Below are 15,226 nucleotides of genomic sequence, written 5' to 3'. Positions count from 1 at the left end.
GCCATTCAAAAAGAAATGCCCCCCTATTTGATGATCTTTATCAGCCACTTCCCATTTTAGCAATATTCATTTATTTACAGCAATCAAGTGTGGAGATGGCACTCTTCTCTTGCCTTTTGTTAATACAACAGCTGAAGATGCTTCCTCAGAGGACACTTTTGTCAGCTGGTGATCACTGCCCTGCAGCATTGACCCACGTGCTGAGCTGAGAGACCTAAGTCTGAGGTTATGGTGCTTGCCTAAGAGGCTCCCGGGGATGTTTGCTTTTGGGGAGCACTAATGCTGCTCCCTCCCCCAAATTTCCTACAACTTGAGAGACAGGTGTCAGGGACTGACTGGACACTGAGGAGCGGTGGCTCAGTGCAGATGAGTGGGCATAGGAAGAAGGAGGTTGGAGACTGACTGGAAGGAGGGATCAGTGAACTGGGGGGGGGGGGCTGTGCAGCCAGGAGACAGGAGTCTCTGGCAGGAGAAGCTGCAGAGAGAGAGAACAGGTGCAGAGGAGAGAGGCCAGGCTGGGAAGTTTTCAAATGTTTAATGTTTTATTATGTTTTTATATATGTTGGAAGCCACCTTGAGTGGCTGGGGCAACCCAGTAAAATGGGCAAGTTATAAATAGTAAAATTGTTGTTGTTGAATAGGATGTCCCTGTTTTCATCAGAGAAATGTTGGAGGGGATGTGCATGTTTATAAAGGTTTTATAAAGCTGACTTGAAAAGAAATGAAAAACCACTTATGCAATACCATGAAGATAAAGAGAAGAAAAACTTGGTTGCTAGACAAGCCTTTCATGTGCAAAGGCCTAATGGGAATGGAAACACAGAAACAATGCAAAAAACAAAACAAAAACAAAACCTAATGCAAAAATGAGTCCAAAGCAGGGGAATGATTTGAATAAATTCACTGTCTGGAAATGATTAAGAGAACACAGTCAAACATTTTCCTTAAAAACACACTGTTGCAAACAAAATGCGAATCCAGCAGGAACAAAAAGAATACGAGAGGCAGGGGTGGAGATCCCAAAAAGAAACAGTTTGCTGCTTTTCAAGAAAGAAAATGATTGAAAGGGGGGGGGGGGACTAGTCACTGCACAAAAAGGTCACCAAGCAAAAAGAACAAATGTGCAGAATAAGGCTAAAGGCAAATACAATATTTTTAGGGCAGCAACCCCCCCCCCCCCTGGGAAGGGCTCCCTCCGCATTCAGCTCAAATGTCACTTGTGACTTTAGTACTTGGGAGGTGGAATTCCACTCAAACATACTGCACCCCTGGGTCAAACTCTGAAAAAAATTAATGGCCCTGCACATTTGAAACAGAATTTGGTTGTAAACTGTGCTGATTGGGCGGGTTCTCCGTAATGTCATCAATAAATCTCCAATCCTATTTGCTGTTGTTGTTGTTTTTAAAGCATTGTCCTTTGGCAATTATTAAAGCAAATGGTAGCTGGGAAAGGCATGGGCTTGTTTTTACAACTCCTCTGTGTATGCTGCAGCCCCAATCCTGTTCAGGGCCCCTGTGGTTGCTATTTAAAAAACAGCACCAAATTTAATTAATTAATTGAACATGTAGTTTGGCCCTCAGTAGTATATGCTGTAGAGATGTTCAAGGAATCAAGTAACATGATGAACAGTTATCAACATATGCAAAATATAAAGGGCGGGAGTAATAAATATATCAGTTTAATTTTTCCCTTCCCATTTCACATTTCCCATTTATTTCACAAATTAGGGTGACATGAGGAAGTTTGGTTTTGCTAGATGCTAACAATTTCATTCATTATTTGGACCTCAGTCAATTTGAAAAGATAAATTTTTCACACTTCTTTATTCTGCTCCCAGGTCTATAAACACCTTCCAGTTTTGGGATAATTCTTCCATATAAATTTCTAAGTGCACTAATAGTCATGATTTCTCTTTCCAATGCCTGAGCTCTGGTGTCAAGGCGACATGTGGTTTTGGAAGAAGACTTTCCAAGGGCAAGCTCAGATGAGTTCAGATAAATTCATAATCCAGCACAGTCAGAAAACTGCATGCAGCTGATCGTGAATAAAAGGAAATTTGCAAAAGGGAAAACTGGCCTTGGGGTCGCATTTGGTCACTGGCCCTGATGCTGCCCACCCCCATTTTAATTTGTTGTATTTAAGTTGTTCTGGGAGACTTTGGGCCTGAAGAGTGAGGTACAAACAATCTATAAATTATGGTGTGTCATCATCCAAACCTGCTCTTCAATACAGAATGAGGAAAAAAGAAAATTCTGTCTCAAATAAAAGACAAAGAGAAGAATTTAAGATCAATGCCAAAGAGTCAACAGATTCCAAAAGAAATTAAAGCATTGCAGATCCAATTTTCTCAAATTATTAACTAGGAAATAGAATGGAAAATTAAAATGATGAAACAGAGAAATTTTGAATCTGCAAATAAATGTGGGAAATTGTTGGCTTGGCAATTAAAAAAGAGACAGAAGCAAAGTACTATTACAAATATTGTATCTGATGGAAAATCTATGGAAAACCCTGCAGATATAAGAAAATGTTTTCAGAAATACTTTAAACAGCTGTATAAAAAATGTAAAGATAAGGATAAAATTGAGCAATTTCTTGAGGCAAACGAAATGCAGAAAATTCCCGCGGATAAAAGGTTCCTACTAAATGGCATGATTACAAGACAGGAGGTTGAGATGGCAATAAATAAGATGCAGTTAGGCAAAGCCCCAGGACCAGATGGTCTTTCTGCAAAATACTATAAAATATTGAAAGATTGGTTAATTCAACCGTTGGCAGATGTGTGCAATAAGATTCTAAGAGGAGACAAAGCTCCCGAAACCTGGAAAGATGCATTTATTACTCTGATCTCAAAAACAGATCAAGATAGATCTGATGTAAAAAACTATAGACCAATCTCATTACTTAATGTGGACTATAAAATCTTTGCAAATATTTTGGCCAATAGATTATAAAAGGTTCTATCAGATTATATACATAAGGACCAGGCAGGATTTCTGCCTGGGAGACATATGAAAGATAACATTAGAAATATAATTGATATATTAGAAAGGTTGGAAGCGAAAAGAAATTGCAAATCAATGTTAATGTTTATTGATGCTGAAAAGGCCTTTGATAATGTTTCTTGGTTATTTATGATGAAAAACCTAGAAAGAATTGAGGTTGGCCAGGAATTTTTAAATGGTATTAATATGATCTATTTTGAGCAAAAAGCAAAAGTCATAGTTAATAATGTGGTCTCAGAGGAAATCAGAATTGAGAAAGGAACCAGGCAAGGGTGCCCATTTTCCCCTCTGCTATTTATTTCTGTTCTGGAGGTTTTGCTAAACATATTGAGGAAAGAGGAGGAGGTTAAAGGCATTGTAGTAGGATCCAAGCAATATAAATTAAAAGACTTTGCTGATGACTTGGTTTTAACTTTACAAGATCCAGAAACCAGTGCAGTAAAAGCACTGGAGCTGATTCAAGAGTTTGGGCAGGTAGCAGGATTTAAATTAAACAAGAGCAAAACCAAAGTTTTAGGGGAAAAATTAGATAATGAGGAAAGAAAAACCCTTTTTGAAAGGACAGGCCTTGTTTCTGTGAAAAAAGTTAAATATTTGGGTGTGAATTTATTGGTAAAGAATTTGAATCTCTACAAAGATAACTATGAAAAATTATGGAAGAGAGATCTTGAGATATGGTCAAACCTAAAATTTTCATTGATGGTCCGAATATCGGTGGTTAAGATGAATGTATTGCTGAAGATGTTGTTTTTATTTCAAGCTCTACCAATCATTGATAATGTTAAATGTTTTAAAGAATGGCAGAAGGCATTGTCTAAATTTATCTGGCGGGGGGGACGACCTAGAATTAAATATAAATTACTTACAGATATAAAAGAAAGAACGTTTTTTCCCCTACCAGACCTGAAGATATACTTTGAAGCTGCTGCCTTCTGCTGGATCAAGGATTGGATTCAATTAGAGAATGATGATGTGTTAGATTTGGAGGGACTCAATAATCAATTTGGATGGCATGCATATGTATGGTATGACAAGGCCCACAGTGGTTTTAAGAATCATGTAATTAGAAAGGCGTTATGGACTAGATATAAAGATCTCTTAGTAAGAAAAACACCAAAATGGATTTCGCCAATGGAAGCAAAGGCCCCCAAAAAGTTAAATATGGAAAACAAATGGTTGAGGTACTCAGATTTGTTGTTAGAAGATCAGGAAGGTTTTAAATTAAAACTATTTGAACAAATTAAAGATAGAATGAATTGGTTGCAATATTATCAAATTAATGAATTATATAAGATGGATAAGAGAAATGGTTTTGCAATAGAAAAAACCAAACTGGAAACGGAGTTGTTAGATACTAATGATAAGAGTATGTCTAAAATGTATAATTTGTTGTTGGAGTGGCATACAAAGGATGAACATGTTAAATCAGTTATGATTGATTGGGCAAGAGATGTGGGTCATAACATAATGATGGAGGATTGGGAGAGGCTATGTTTACTGCATGTACGATGTTAAAGGAAAATATTATCATAGAATCATAGAATCATAGAATCATAGAGTTGGAAGAGACCACAAGGGCCATCGAGTCCAACCCCCTGCCAAGATGATGTATAGATGGTACTTGACCCCTGTAAAACTAGCAAAGATTTATCACAATTGTGATAACCTTTGTTGGAAATGTAAAGAAAAAGAAGATACTTTTTCCCATATGTGGTGGACTTGTCCCAACTTGAAAAACTTCTGGGAGAAGATTTATAATGAATTGAAAAAAATGTTGAAATATACATTTATTAAGAAACCAGAGGCCTTTCTTCTTGGAATAACAGGTTCGGAATTGCCCAAGAAAGATGTTAAATTATTTTTGTATGCCATAAGGGCCGCCCGAATATTACTTGCAAGAAATTGGAAAACACAAGAACTACCAACAGTGGAAGATTGGCAGATGAAGATGATGGACTTTTCGGAGCTAGCTGACCTGACTGGAAGAATCCGTGACCAGAAAGAAGAGGAGTTTGAAGAGGACTGGAGGAAATTTAAGGACTATTTGAATAAATATTGTAAGATAAAAAATTAGAAACAAATAGGCCTAGGATTAAACTAAGTTATAATTAAATAAATGGGATTTAGAATGTTAAGAAAAGTGAGTAAGATGGACTATAATTGGAAATTGTTTTAGTTTAATAATGATCTTGGAAAGCTGTTACTTTTAATTACAAGGAAACTCAGAAGGGAGGGATTTGAGGAAGTCAACTAAGATGTTTAAAAGGTTGGATTTGTGAAGAATTAAGCTTGTTGTTATTGTTTATCTATTTATTGTTCCCTTTTTTCTTTTTCTGTTTTTGTGGATCATTGTGGAAAATCATTGTGGAAAATCTAATAAAAAATTATTAAAAATAATAATAATTAAAAAAACCCTGCTCTTCAGTCAAATTAGCCTATAAAGTACAGTACAGTGTTGACATAAAGATTGTGAACATCAAAAATGCCTCCTTATTTTTTCTTTTTTTTCTTTCTTTTTTTAAAAAAACTCTTCAGATTATTTTCTGCTGCTTCTTTTGGTTTTGAAATAACCTTGCTGAGCCATCTGTACAACACAAAGCGGTCCTGAAATGCGTTTCCTGTGATTCAAATCACTTTCAAAAGGCTCCTATTCATCTTCTTCCTCTTTTGCTAGAATGAGACTAACATGCAACCCTGCTCACCCCAAAAATGCCAGAGTAATTAAAGTGCCTGTGTTTCATTTCCTGTTTCTAGCAGCACAGAGCAGTGTTTTCTTTAAAAAGCCATTTTCTAAACCTTCTGATTAACCCTTTAGAGACTTTGTGGCAGCTAAAGCAGCCTAGTGCACAAGAGCATCGTAAACCCTGAGTTCAACTTTACGGTTTAATCGTGTGAGAACCTTTCACTATCCCTCGGCTGTAGCTCTAAGGTACCAAATCTGCTTTGCATGCAGAAGCTTCCAGGCTCAAACCCTGGCATCTCCAGGCAGGGCTACCAGTGTTCCCCATCTGAAATCCTGGAGAGCTGCTGCCAATCAGTGCAGAGGATACTGTTCCCATGTTGCAGTATCCGTGCCATGCAGATGGAATACTGGTCTATCTTACCAGTGTTAAAATGACTGCTAAGGAATATGTGTAATGTTCATATTCTGTGCTCTGAAAATAAAAAGAACTAGAATTATTATTATTATTATTATTATTATTATTATTATTATTATTTCCTCCTGCACAGTCTCCCTTCCTAAAAACTGTTGGCCAAAGAAATAAAACAGGACTTTTTGTAAGATGTGCCAGAAACTCTGCCTACAGCACAAAGCCTATAACACAAAGATGTAAGTCTGGAAACATAATGGGTGATATCCAAATCTAATGGGAGCTCTGTGCTTTCAAAATCTGTTGCACAACACCGGTTGTTTCCGGGCACTATTCAAAGTGTTGGTGCTGACTTTTAAAGCCCTAAATGGCCTCGGTCCAGTATACCTGAAGGAGCGTCTCCACCCACATTGTTCCACCCAGACACTGAGGTCCAGCACCGAGGGCCTTCTGGTGGTTGCGAGAAGCCAAGTTACAGGGAACCAAGTTACAGGCAGAGGGCCTCCTCGGTGGTGGCACCCGCACTGTGGAATGCCCTCCCAGCAGATGTCAAAGAGAAAAACAACTACCAGACTTTTAGAAGACATCTGAAGGCAGCCCTGTTTAGGGAAGCTTTTAATGTTTGACAGACTATTATATTTTAATATTTTGTTGGAAGCCGCCCAGAGTGGCTGGGGAAACCCAGCCAGATGGGTGGGGTATAAATAATAAATTGTTGTTGTTGTTGTTAGATTCTGCGACAGTTGAGGTTCGTGGGCTACCCCTTGGTTGTGTCTGAACTAGGCCTAATACAATGCAGGCATCCTTGATCATGGGCTGAACGCTCATCCTAACATTATCTTTGGTCAAATAGATTTTGATGTGTTTTTTCCCCTAAATAGTGCTTCCGAACCCTACAAGACCTCTTTGACCTGACAGGAGGGCAAAGGAAACCTGTGTACAAAAGCAAACATGCCTCCAGCGTATCATTTTGAACCATCTTAAAAAGAATTGCCTGATGATCTCTCCCAGCAGCTTCATATAGATGCATGAGGGAGAAGACAGAGCCCTGAGGCACCCCACAAGTGAGTGTCCAGGGGTCCAAACACCCACCTCCCACCATTCCTTTCTGGACACAGCCCAGGAGGAAGGAGCGGAAGTACTGCATGACAGTGCCCCCAATTCCCAACTCCTCTAAACAGTCCAGAAGGATGCCATGGTTGACCATTGATATCACTGAGGATATCAAAAGCTGCTGAGTTTCAGCAGAAGCAGGAAACAGCTTTCACCTCTGTCCCTAGTCCACCAGAGATCACCGACCAGCACAGCCATGGTGGTTTTAGTCTCATAATGGGGCCTGAATCCTGACTGAAAGTGATCCAAATGGTTTGCATCCTCCAGACTCGCCTAGAGTTGTTCAGTGACCACCCACTGAATCACCTTGCCCAAGAATGGAAGGTTTAGACAGGGTGATAAACTGTAATTTGCTTTGACCAAAGAAACAAATTATTCACTACACAACATGACCTGATGAGCTGCTGTGCAGAGACAGTGGGACCCATGGGGCAGGGGGTAAAGGTCCTAATGCTGCCATGAAGAGACTTACTCAAGGCTGTTGGATTTTACAGTCCCGCAGTGATGTAATCATTTGTTGTTGACATGCCTCCTGCTGCTTGGTTTGCCACTTTAGAATCATGCTTCCTCTTTTTTTCCCCCTCAGCGTGAGGAGAGTGCTCATACCTTTACAGTTTTCACCTCAAAGCTCACATTTTTAATCATGAGGTGAATGCATGGCAACTGGTGAAAGGGCCCGATTCAGGCCTTTTCGATGTTGCTGAACTGCAACTCCATCACTCCTGGCCACTGGCCATGCTTACTAGAACTGATGGGTGTTGACGTTCAGTAACAAATGGAGGGCCAAAGGCTTGATTTTATTCTCTGCCTTATATTTTTTTATTTGTGGTTGTATTTTACTGTTTTGCTGTTACTATAATCCTCCCACAATCTTTGGTATTGAGTATCGTATAAAAATTGTAAATGAACAATTACCAAACCTCAACATTGTCAGAGTGTCATAGTCTAAAGCACCTCACAGGGTTGTTTTGAAACCAAAATGGGCTGGGAGGGAAAGCTGAATGTAAGAAATGCCTGCAAAGCTCTTACACTTAGATGCTGCCAAGTTTATGACAGAGTCTGGCATCCTGTCAAGGGGCCTGGCTGGATGACAAAATATACTTCCACCTCTGGTGGAACTGCTGACGGGCAGCGCACTGCATCCTCCAGAGTACAGACGGTGGCTGCTCCTGGCTTCTCTCACCCCTCTCACCGTTGAACACCTCAGAACCACTCACTCATTCACCTCCCCCAGACATTCCCCAAATGCCTAACCACTCCCGCCAGCCTGTCCCTGATGCAAAGGTGCCAGCTTGCGAGGACGGGGGTGGGTGGGCAACGCTGTGCATGACATCGGGACGTTGGGAGGAGCCGGGCAAGAGCTGAACATGGCGGCTTCAATGGCCAGCAGCTCCGCCTCCCCCACGGGGCCCTGCCACCAGCAGGAGGCTGCTTCAACCTTCCTGCCCATCCACAGCAGCAGCAGCAGGAGGAGAAGGAGCTGGCCAGCCCCCGCTTCCGCCTCTCACCATCAGCATGGCGAGTGGGAGAGATAGGAGTGAATAGCCCATTCCTCTCCCCATGGCTGAATCCAGCTCCTCTAACCCAGAATATTATCTGCATATAGATAACTGACATGCCACGGAAAAGCTTTTAACCTAGCCCCTTTCCCTGAGATGCTGACTTTCTATATATGGTTTTAGAAAAATGTAACAAAATCCTTTTTATTCTCACAAGCCTTTGGCCTGTTAACCTTTTTTATTGTTTTGTGTGCATGCGTGTGTAACTCATTGTCTTAATGTTTTAAAATGGCTTCATTTTGTAATACGCTTTTTCATTGGCTGATTGTTTTAAAGGCTGTTGATTTATTTTTTTTAATTTAAAATTTGTACAGGGGACAAATGTCTGTAAATATAGTAAGCAAACCATCAAGCTGGCTTGACATTCTATCATTGCCATAAACCGCTTGTGCCTCAACATCTATGCTATAAATTCAACGTGACGTGAGGCCAACATATATGTAGGTCACATCACTCACCCACAGAAGCCCAGTCTTCTCAGAGGCAGTGCATGGCAGCTACTTAACGCTGAAGCTTCAGGACATTAAAGCTTTAGTCTGCCAGTAGACAGCAAGCAGCAAGGGCTGCAGAGGCACTGATGGAGCTGAACTAGGTCAGGACGTGAGGGGTGATGCTGCCAGGCAGACAAAAAAAGGAGTTCTGTGAGATTAGTCACTATTTCAGTTTGTCACCTGAAAGTGATATTCTACCATGGCATTGAAACATAGGAATCCCCCCCTTTTTGGGAGTGGGGGAGCATGAGAGGCACCCTCTGGCTGCTGAATCTTGGGATTTACCTTCTAGGTCTCCTGCCCATATCCTGATCCATCCTGATCCTGCTTAGCTTGTCAAATGAGAGAGGATCAAAACCCATAAGGAAGCTGACTAACTGAGATTCCATTAATTAAATTAAAAACCTCTTCTGCTGTATGGAGCAAAAACTGAGTGCTGTGGCAAGAATTCAAAACTGCAGATGCAATTTATTACCTGCACAAGGAGTTCCAGCTTCCTGTCATCAAGAAGGTGCACTTGACACCGGCGGCCCTCTGTCATCTAGGAAAACAGGACAAAAAAAGAAAGAAAGTTTCAGTGGATGCTTAAGGCACAGGCTTGGCAAAATACCACAAGCTGCTGCTGTTAATGTGCTGAAGTCTGCACGGCTCCAAACGCTGTCCTAGCAAAGGATTCTCATTCCCTGGCAATGGCAGAAAGAAAAGGTTGGACAGAGAAAACAGAACAGAGTAACTCACCCTAACAGCTGTTACTGAATGGCACACACGGACTCAGGCCCAAGAAGAGGGGTTTCTCCTGTGTGAGAAAGGAGTTCATGAAAGAGGCCAGGGGATCTTGCATTGCCTAAATGGGAAGGCACAAGGCAACCCCACTGTGGCTACCTCATTGTCTTTGTGGCTGTACTGCGATAAGGGTGTGTCAGGCGAGGGCGGATCTAGCCTTCGACTACTTCCAGGTCCACAGAGCAGCCATCTCCATCCTGGTACCTTCCAGCTGTTTAGGAGCACAACTCGCACCAGTCTCAGCCAGCACCCACTCATCTAGAGAACGCAAGCAAGCAAGGGATGGGAGCGAGGAGAAAAGGGAACACCCAGAGAGAACCTATGGGCAATGCTGATTACTTCTGCACTAGCAGTTCACTAACAGCACATTGCAGCCCTGATTATTTAGTTCCATAATTCATTTGCATACTACTTTTCCTCCAAAGGGCTCAGGTCAGGGAATGGAGGTTTAATCTCAAAACAACCATTGAGAGGTAGATCAGACAAAGATGCTCTACAATGCCCTGCAATGTGGAACCAATCCCATCAGGGCTTGCATTTTCCTCCAAATTTAAAAGGCATTGAATTCAAGTCCTGTCACCAATTGCTCTTTTGCAGGTTCATCGTTGGGAGGAAAAATGGCTTCATGGGCCAAATCAAGACCCTGCGGGGCCTGAGCTGGAAGATCCCCTGACAATTATCATTGGGATTTTCAAGCAACTATCACTTGTGATAATGGCCAATTTGATACATATCCTTTTTCAAGTGGTAAATCACTATTATTCCTACTTTACTGTTGAGGAGCCATAAGCACTTCAAAAAAATAAATAAATCTGTAGCTGGGCTGTGACTTGAACTCAGATGTCTCTTAGTTTCAGATTTGAACGCAAGCTCACACAAAACTTATAAGCATAGTGGTATATCTGGATTGGAAGGAACAAGGTAGAGCAAGGTGAGGTGGTTTGATTACATGCACCTGAAAAGTGAGGCATCTTATCAGCTAAATAAGTTTGGATGGAAAACAGGGGTAGAGGAACCAATAATCAGCAGTGATGTATAATGTTTTAAAATAACGCACAAGTATATTTTATAGGATCTGTAATACCACCAAGAACACAGAAAGATGTTGCCATTGGATCATATTAGAAAACAGGTACGTAATCAGCAGTGCAAAGTGATGTTTCTGATGATGAATCAACATTACTTCAGACCACAGGTCGGTGTGGTGAAATGTTTAAATGCGCCCTTACAAAAAATAAATGTAGGTACATAAAACTAACACATCACCGCTATTTTATTATGTTGCACAGCAGAAAAAAAGGCTACCGAACAAGAGAAGATCTACAGCAGTAGAACATTTCTTGACTTCCTGGCTTGTTTATGAGCTCATGAAGGAATGTCGGGGCTGCTTTCAACATTCTTCTGATAACAAAGCCCAACTGTTATGTCTGTGTGTCAAAGTATTTCATTGCACAGGAAGAGCAGAAACGATCCACTGCTCTCTTATCACACAGAGATTTCTGCACTTGACACATTCAGAACGTGCTAGTCCACCTGAATGGCTCTGTTGTGCTCGTGCCCTCAGAATATCTCAAGGGATGAGCCAAGGAATCACACTCTGAACTTTCTCACAGTCAGAGAAAGGAAAAGGAAAGTAACTGCTCAGTGGAGAGATTCATTATGATATTATAAGGTTTATTTCACTTGTAGCAAGTGCAAGTGCAAGCTAGAAGAGAAGGTACAGCAACTTGAGGTCCACCAAGCCACACAGAGCTACAGGATAAGACACAGAGTTTCTCAATAGAGCTAAGAGGACTGTGCTGGAACGGCAGCAAAGGTGGGGTGCCCCTAGGGAGCAGGAAGATCGCTCATTGCAAGAGACAAACCCCTGGAGGAATGTGACGCACAGAAGTAGGAAAGTCACAAACCACGCTTTGTCACTGGAGCTGCAAAATCACTTCCATGCTCTCACCTTGGACACTGATTCTGGGCCAGAGGAGCTGCTATTACTAATTATAATATTATTATTATTATTATTATTATTATTAATATTTATATACAGTTCTTCATCGAAAGATCTCAGGGCAGTTTGCAGGAGTTGATAGCCTTAGAATACGCCAAGGTGGCTGTGAAAGGTGCAAAGATTCACAATATGACAGAGAAGTCTTATAAAGTCTTACAAAGCCCACTGACCACTACCCCTTCCTTCTGATTCATATGGATACAATTAATACCGCCACAGACAGCCTTCAATGTATAGCATGGAATTATGAGACTCTGGGCAGGAAGCTGAAGAGCCTTGGGGCACAGGTGGTCTTTTCATTACTCCTTCCTGTGGAAAGTCGTGGTCCAGGAAGAGAGAGGAAAATACTGGAGGGAGACAACTGGCTGCACAGGTAGTGGTGTCAGGAACAGTTTGGCTTCTTGGACCATGATCTCCACTTCCTTGAGGAAGGACTTCTGGCAAGAGATGGGCTGCATATCACAGTTTTTGGCAAATATGTGTTTGCTAAGAGTCTCATGAATCTGATCAGCAGAGCTTTAAACGAAATCTTGAGAGGGAGGGAAACAACATTACAGATGACAGACCTGGTACTTGGGATAACAGCTTGATTGGTGCACAGGAAACTGAGGTAATGCTCCAGAAACCCACTAAAGGGCAAGAAACCACAAGAAGGAAGCAGCTGGAGGGAAGGACGCATTGCTTCAGTTGTCTCTACACAAATGCACGCAGTATGGGAAACTAGCAAGACGAACTAGAGCTTTTAGTACAGGATGGCAAATGCAACCTGATAGGCATTACTGAAAGCTGGTGGGATAAGATTCATGACTGGAATATAGAAAAAGAAATAGACAAAACAGGAAGGGAGGAGTAGCATTATACGTAAAGGATGTGTACACTTGTGAAGAAATCCATGAGCTGGAGCATGAAAAGCAGATTGAGAGTATATGGGTAAAAATTGTAAGAGAGAGAAACAACAGTGACCTTACTGTGGATGTCTGCTATAGACCACCAAGCCAGACTGAAGACTTGGATGATTCCTTACTAGAGCAGATTACGAAACATTCAAAAAAGAGAGAAATAGTAATCACAGGGGACTTCAACTTCCCCGATATCTTTTAGGACTCAAACTCTGCCAAGAATGTAAGTTCTGACAAATTCCTCCATTGCCTCGCTGACAATTTTGTTTCCCAGAGGGTGGAAGGAACAACCAGGGGATCATCTATCTTGGACCTGATCCTCACCAATAGGGAGGAACTGATCAATGATGTGGAAGTACTCAGAAACTTGGGAGGAAGTGATCATGTCCTCCTGGGTTTCATGATTCAGAGGCAAGGAAAAGCTGAGTGTAGTTGGACATGCACTTTGGACTTTAAGAAGGCCAATTTCAAAAAGCTTAAGGAGCTACTGGGTGAGATCCCATGGTCAAAATTACTCAAAGAGAAGGGAATCCAAGATGGGAGTTTCTAAAAGGAGAAATACTGAAGGCCCAAATGCAGACAATTCCCACAAGAAAGAAAAGTGGAAACCAGTGTGGCTGTATAAGGAGCTTACAGATGAGCTGAGAGTTACAAAGGGCATGTTTAAGAAATGGAAGAAAGGGGAAATCACAAGTAGCCAGCTGGCTAAAGCTCAGAATGAGCTCAGGATTGCAAGAGAGGTTTTTTTAAAAAAGAGATTTATTGGGTAATGCTTGAAGCAAGGGGAAGAACAAGCAAGTAATAGGTCCTCTATGTGGAGAAGACAGAGAAATGCTATTTGGTGATAGAGGGTGGAAATATTCAACACTTACTTTGCCTCTGTCTTCAACCAAAAGGAATCAATGCCCAACCTGGTGATAGCAGAATAAATAATGTAAGGATGAAGTTGCAGCACAAGATGAGGAAAGAGGGATAAGGGAACACCTGGCTACTTTATATGAATTCAGATGAGCTGCATCCAAGGATGCTGACAAGCTGGAAGGTGCACAGAGGAGGGTGACCAAGACGATACAATTTCTGAAAACCAAGCCTTAGGTGGAACAGCTGAGGGAGTTGGGTGGTAGTGGACTCTCCTTTCTTGGAGGTTTTTAAGCAGAGGTTGGATGGTCATCAGTCATGGATGTTCCAGTTTGGATTCCTGCATTGCAGCAGGTTGGGTGAGATGACCCCTGGGGTTCATTGCAACTCGAAGATCCTATGATTCTATGAAACTAGTTTGCACTGCAGGGATGAGGGTCCTCCTACAAAGTGCAGTTTAAAGTGCTTGAAAGCCCTTTGTTTTAATGGTAATATTATGAATTGAACACACGAGCCACCCTATAAATTCAGGCAGACTAGTTTTTTGCCTTGCAAAAAAGGAAACACGCTTGTTGCAAAAGATGCAGGAAGTAATCTTGAAAATGATTTTGAGAAGCGAGAATCACTTGCTTGGTCTTTGCATGCCTGTTTCTTTTCTTTAGTAAACAGGTATGAGATGTAGGGATGGGGGAAGAAATTCAATTCAGTTCTCATTTAAAGGTGAACCTGCCTAATTTGCACTTTCTGTGCCATCTGAAACACAGCCATCCTTCAAAATACACAATTTTCCAAATTTTGCAAGGCAGTTCCCTGCAAAGTAATGTGCACAACAATGCATATACTACAGTAAAGTGTGAATATATTAGCAAAATTAACATAAGAAGTGTTATATTGGAGAAAATTGCTGTGCAAAAATGTGTCTGATAGGCAAAATTTCATACAATTGTGTATATACAAAATTATATGATATCAGAAGTTACTTTATTATTATTATTAAAATTATTATAATTCTGTTTTTTTTAAATAAATCAAAACATTCCACCACCACCAAAAGGTATAATATTTAATTAACAGCCAAAGGCCTGATCAGAAAAAGGACTGAATGACTCTGAAAGTCCTTGTGAAAGTCCATTTCTTAATACTGCAAATTCTTGACTGTAAACTGTAAACTGTAAACTTCTATGGGACAAAGATTCATAGAATTGTAGAACTGGAAGGGACCCCAAGAGTCATCTAGTCCAACCCCTGCAATTTAGGGATGTTTTGCCTAATGTGAGGCTCAAGCCCACAACTCTGAGATTAACAGTCTCATGCTCTACGGACAGAGCTATGGTGGATGATAAGAAACATTCATATGGAAACACGGCCATACAGAAGTATGTTCAGCAATACAGGACATACGTTTCCCCCCTATATATGATTT

At 41.1% G+C, this 15,226-nt stretch overlaps 1 protein-coding gene across 8 annotated transcripts in view; it reads right to left on the bottom strand.

Annotated features, from left to right (window-relative positions):
- FRMD4A (FERM domain containing 4A) overlaps positions 1 to 15,226 on the bottom strand; it is a 434,031-nt gene that overhangs the window by 144,434 nt on the left and 274,371 nt on the right. For all 8 annotated transcript variants that reach the window (XM_081879084.1, XM_081879085.1, XM_081879086.1 and 5 more), the window contains one exon: positions 9,737 to 9,802. In XM_081879084.1, the coding sequence (XP_081735210.1) occupies positions 9,737 to 9,802 (66 nt within the window). The remainder of the gene's footprint in view (positions 1 to 9,736; positions 9,803 to 15,226) is intronic.

Source organism: Podarcis erhardii (genome assembly GCF_964252035.2).
Source record: "Podarcis erhardii genome assembly, chromosome: 10".
NCBI lineage: Eukaryota > Metazoa > Chordata > Lepidosauria > Squamata > Lacertidae > Podarcis > Podarcis erhardii.
Note: the sequence above shows the minus strand (reverse complement) of the source record. Positions and strands in the feature narration are given on the sequence as shown.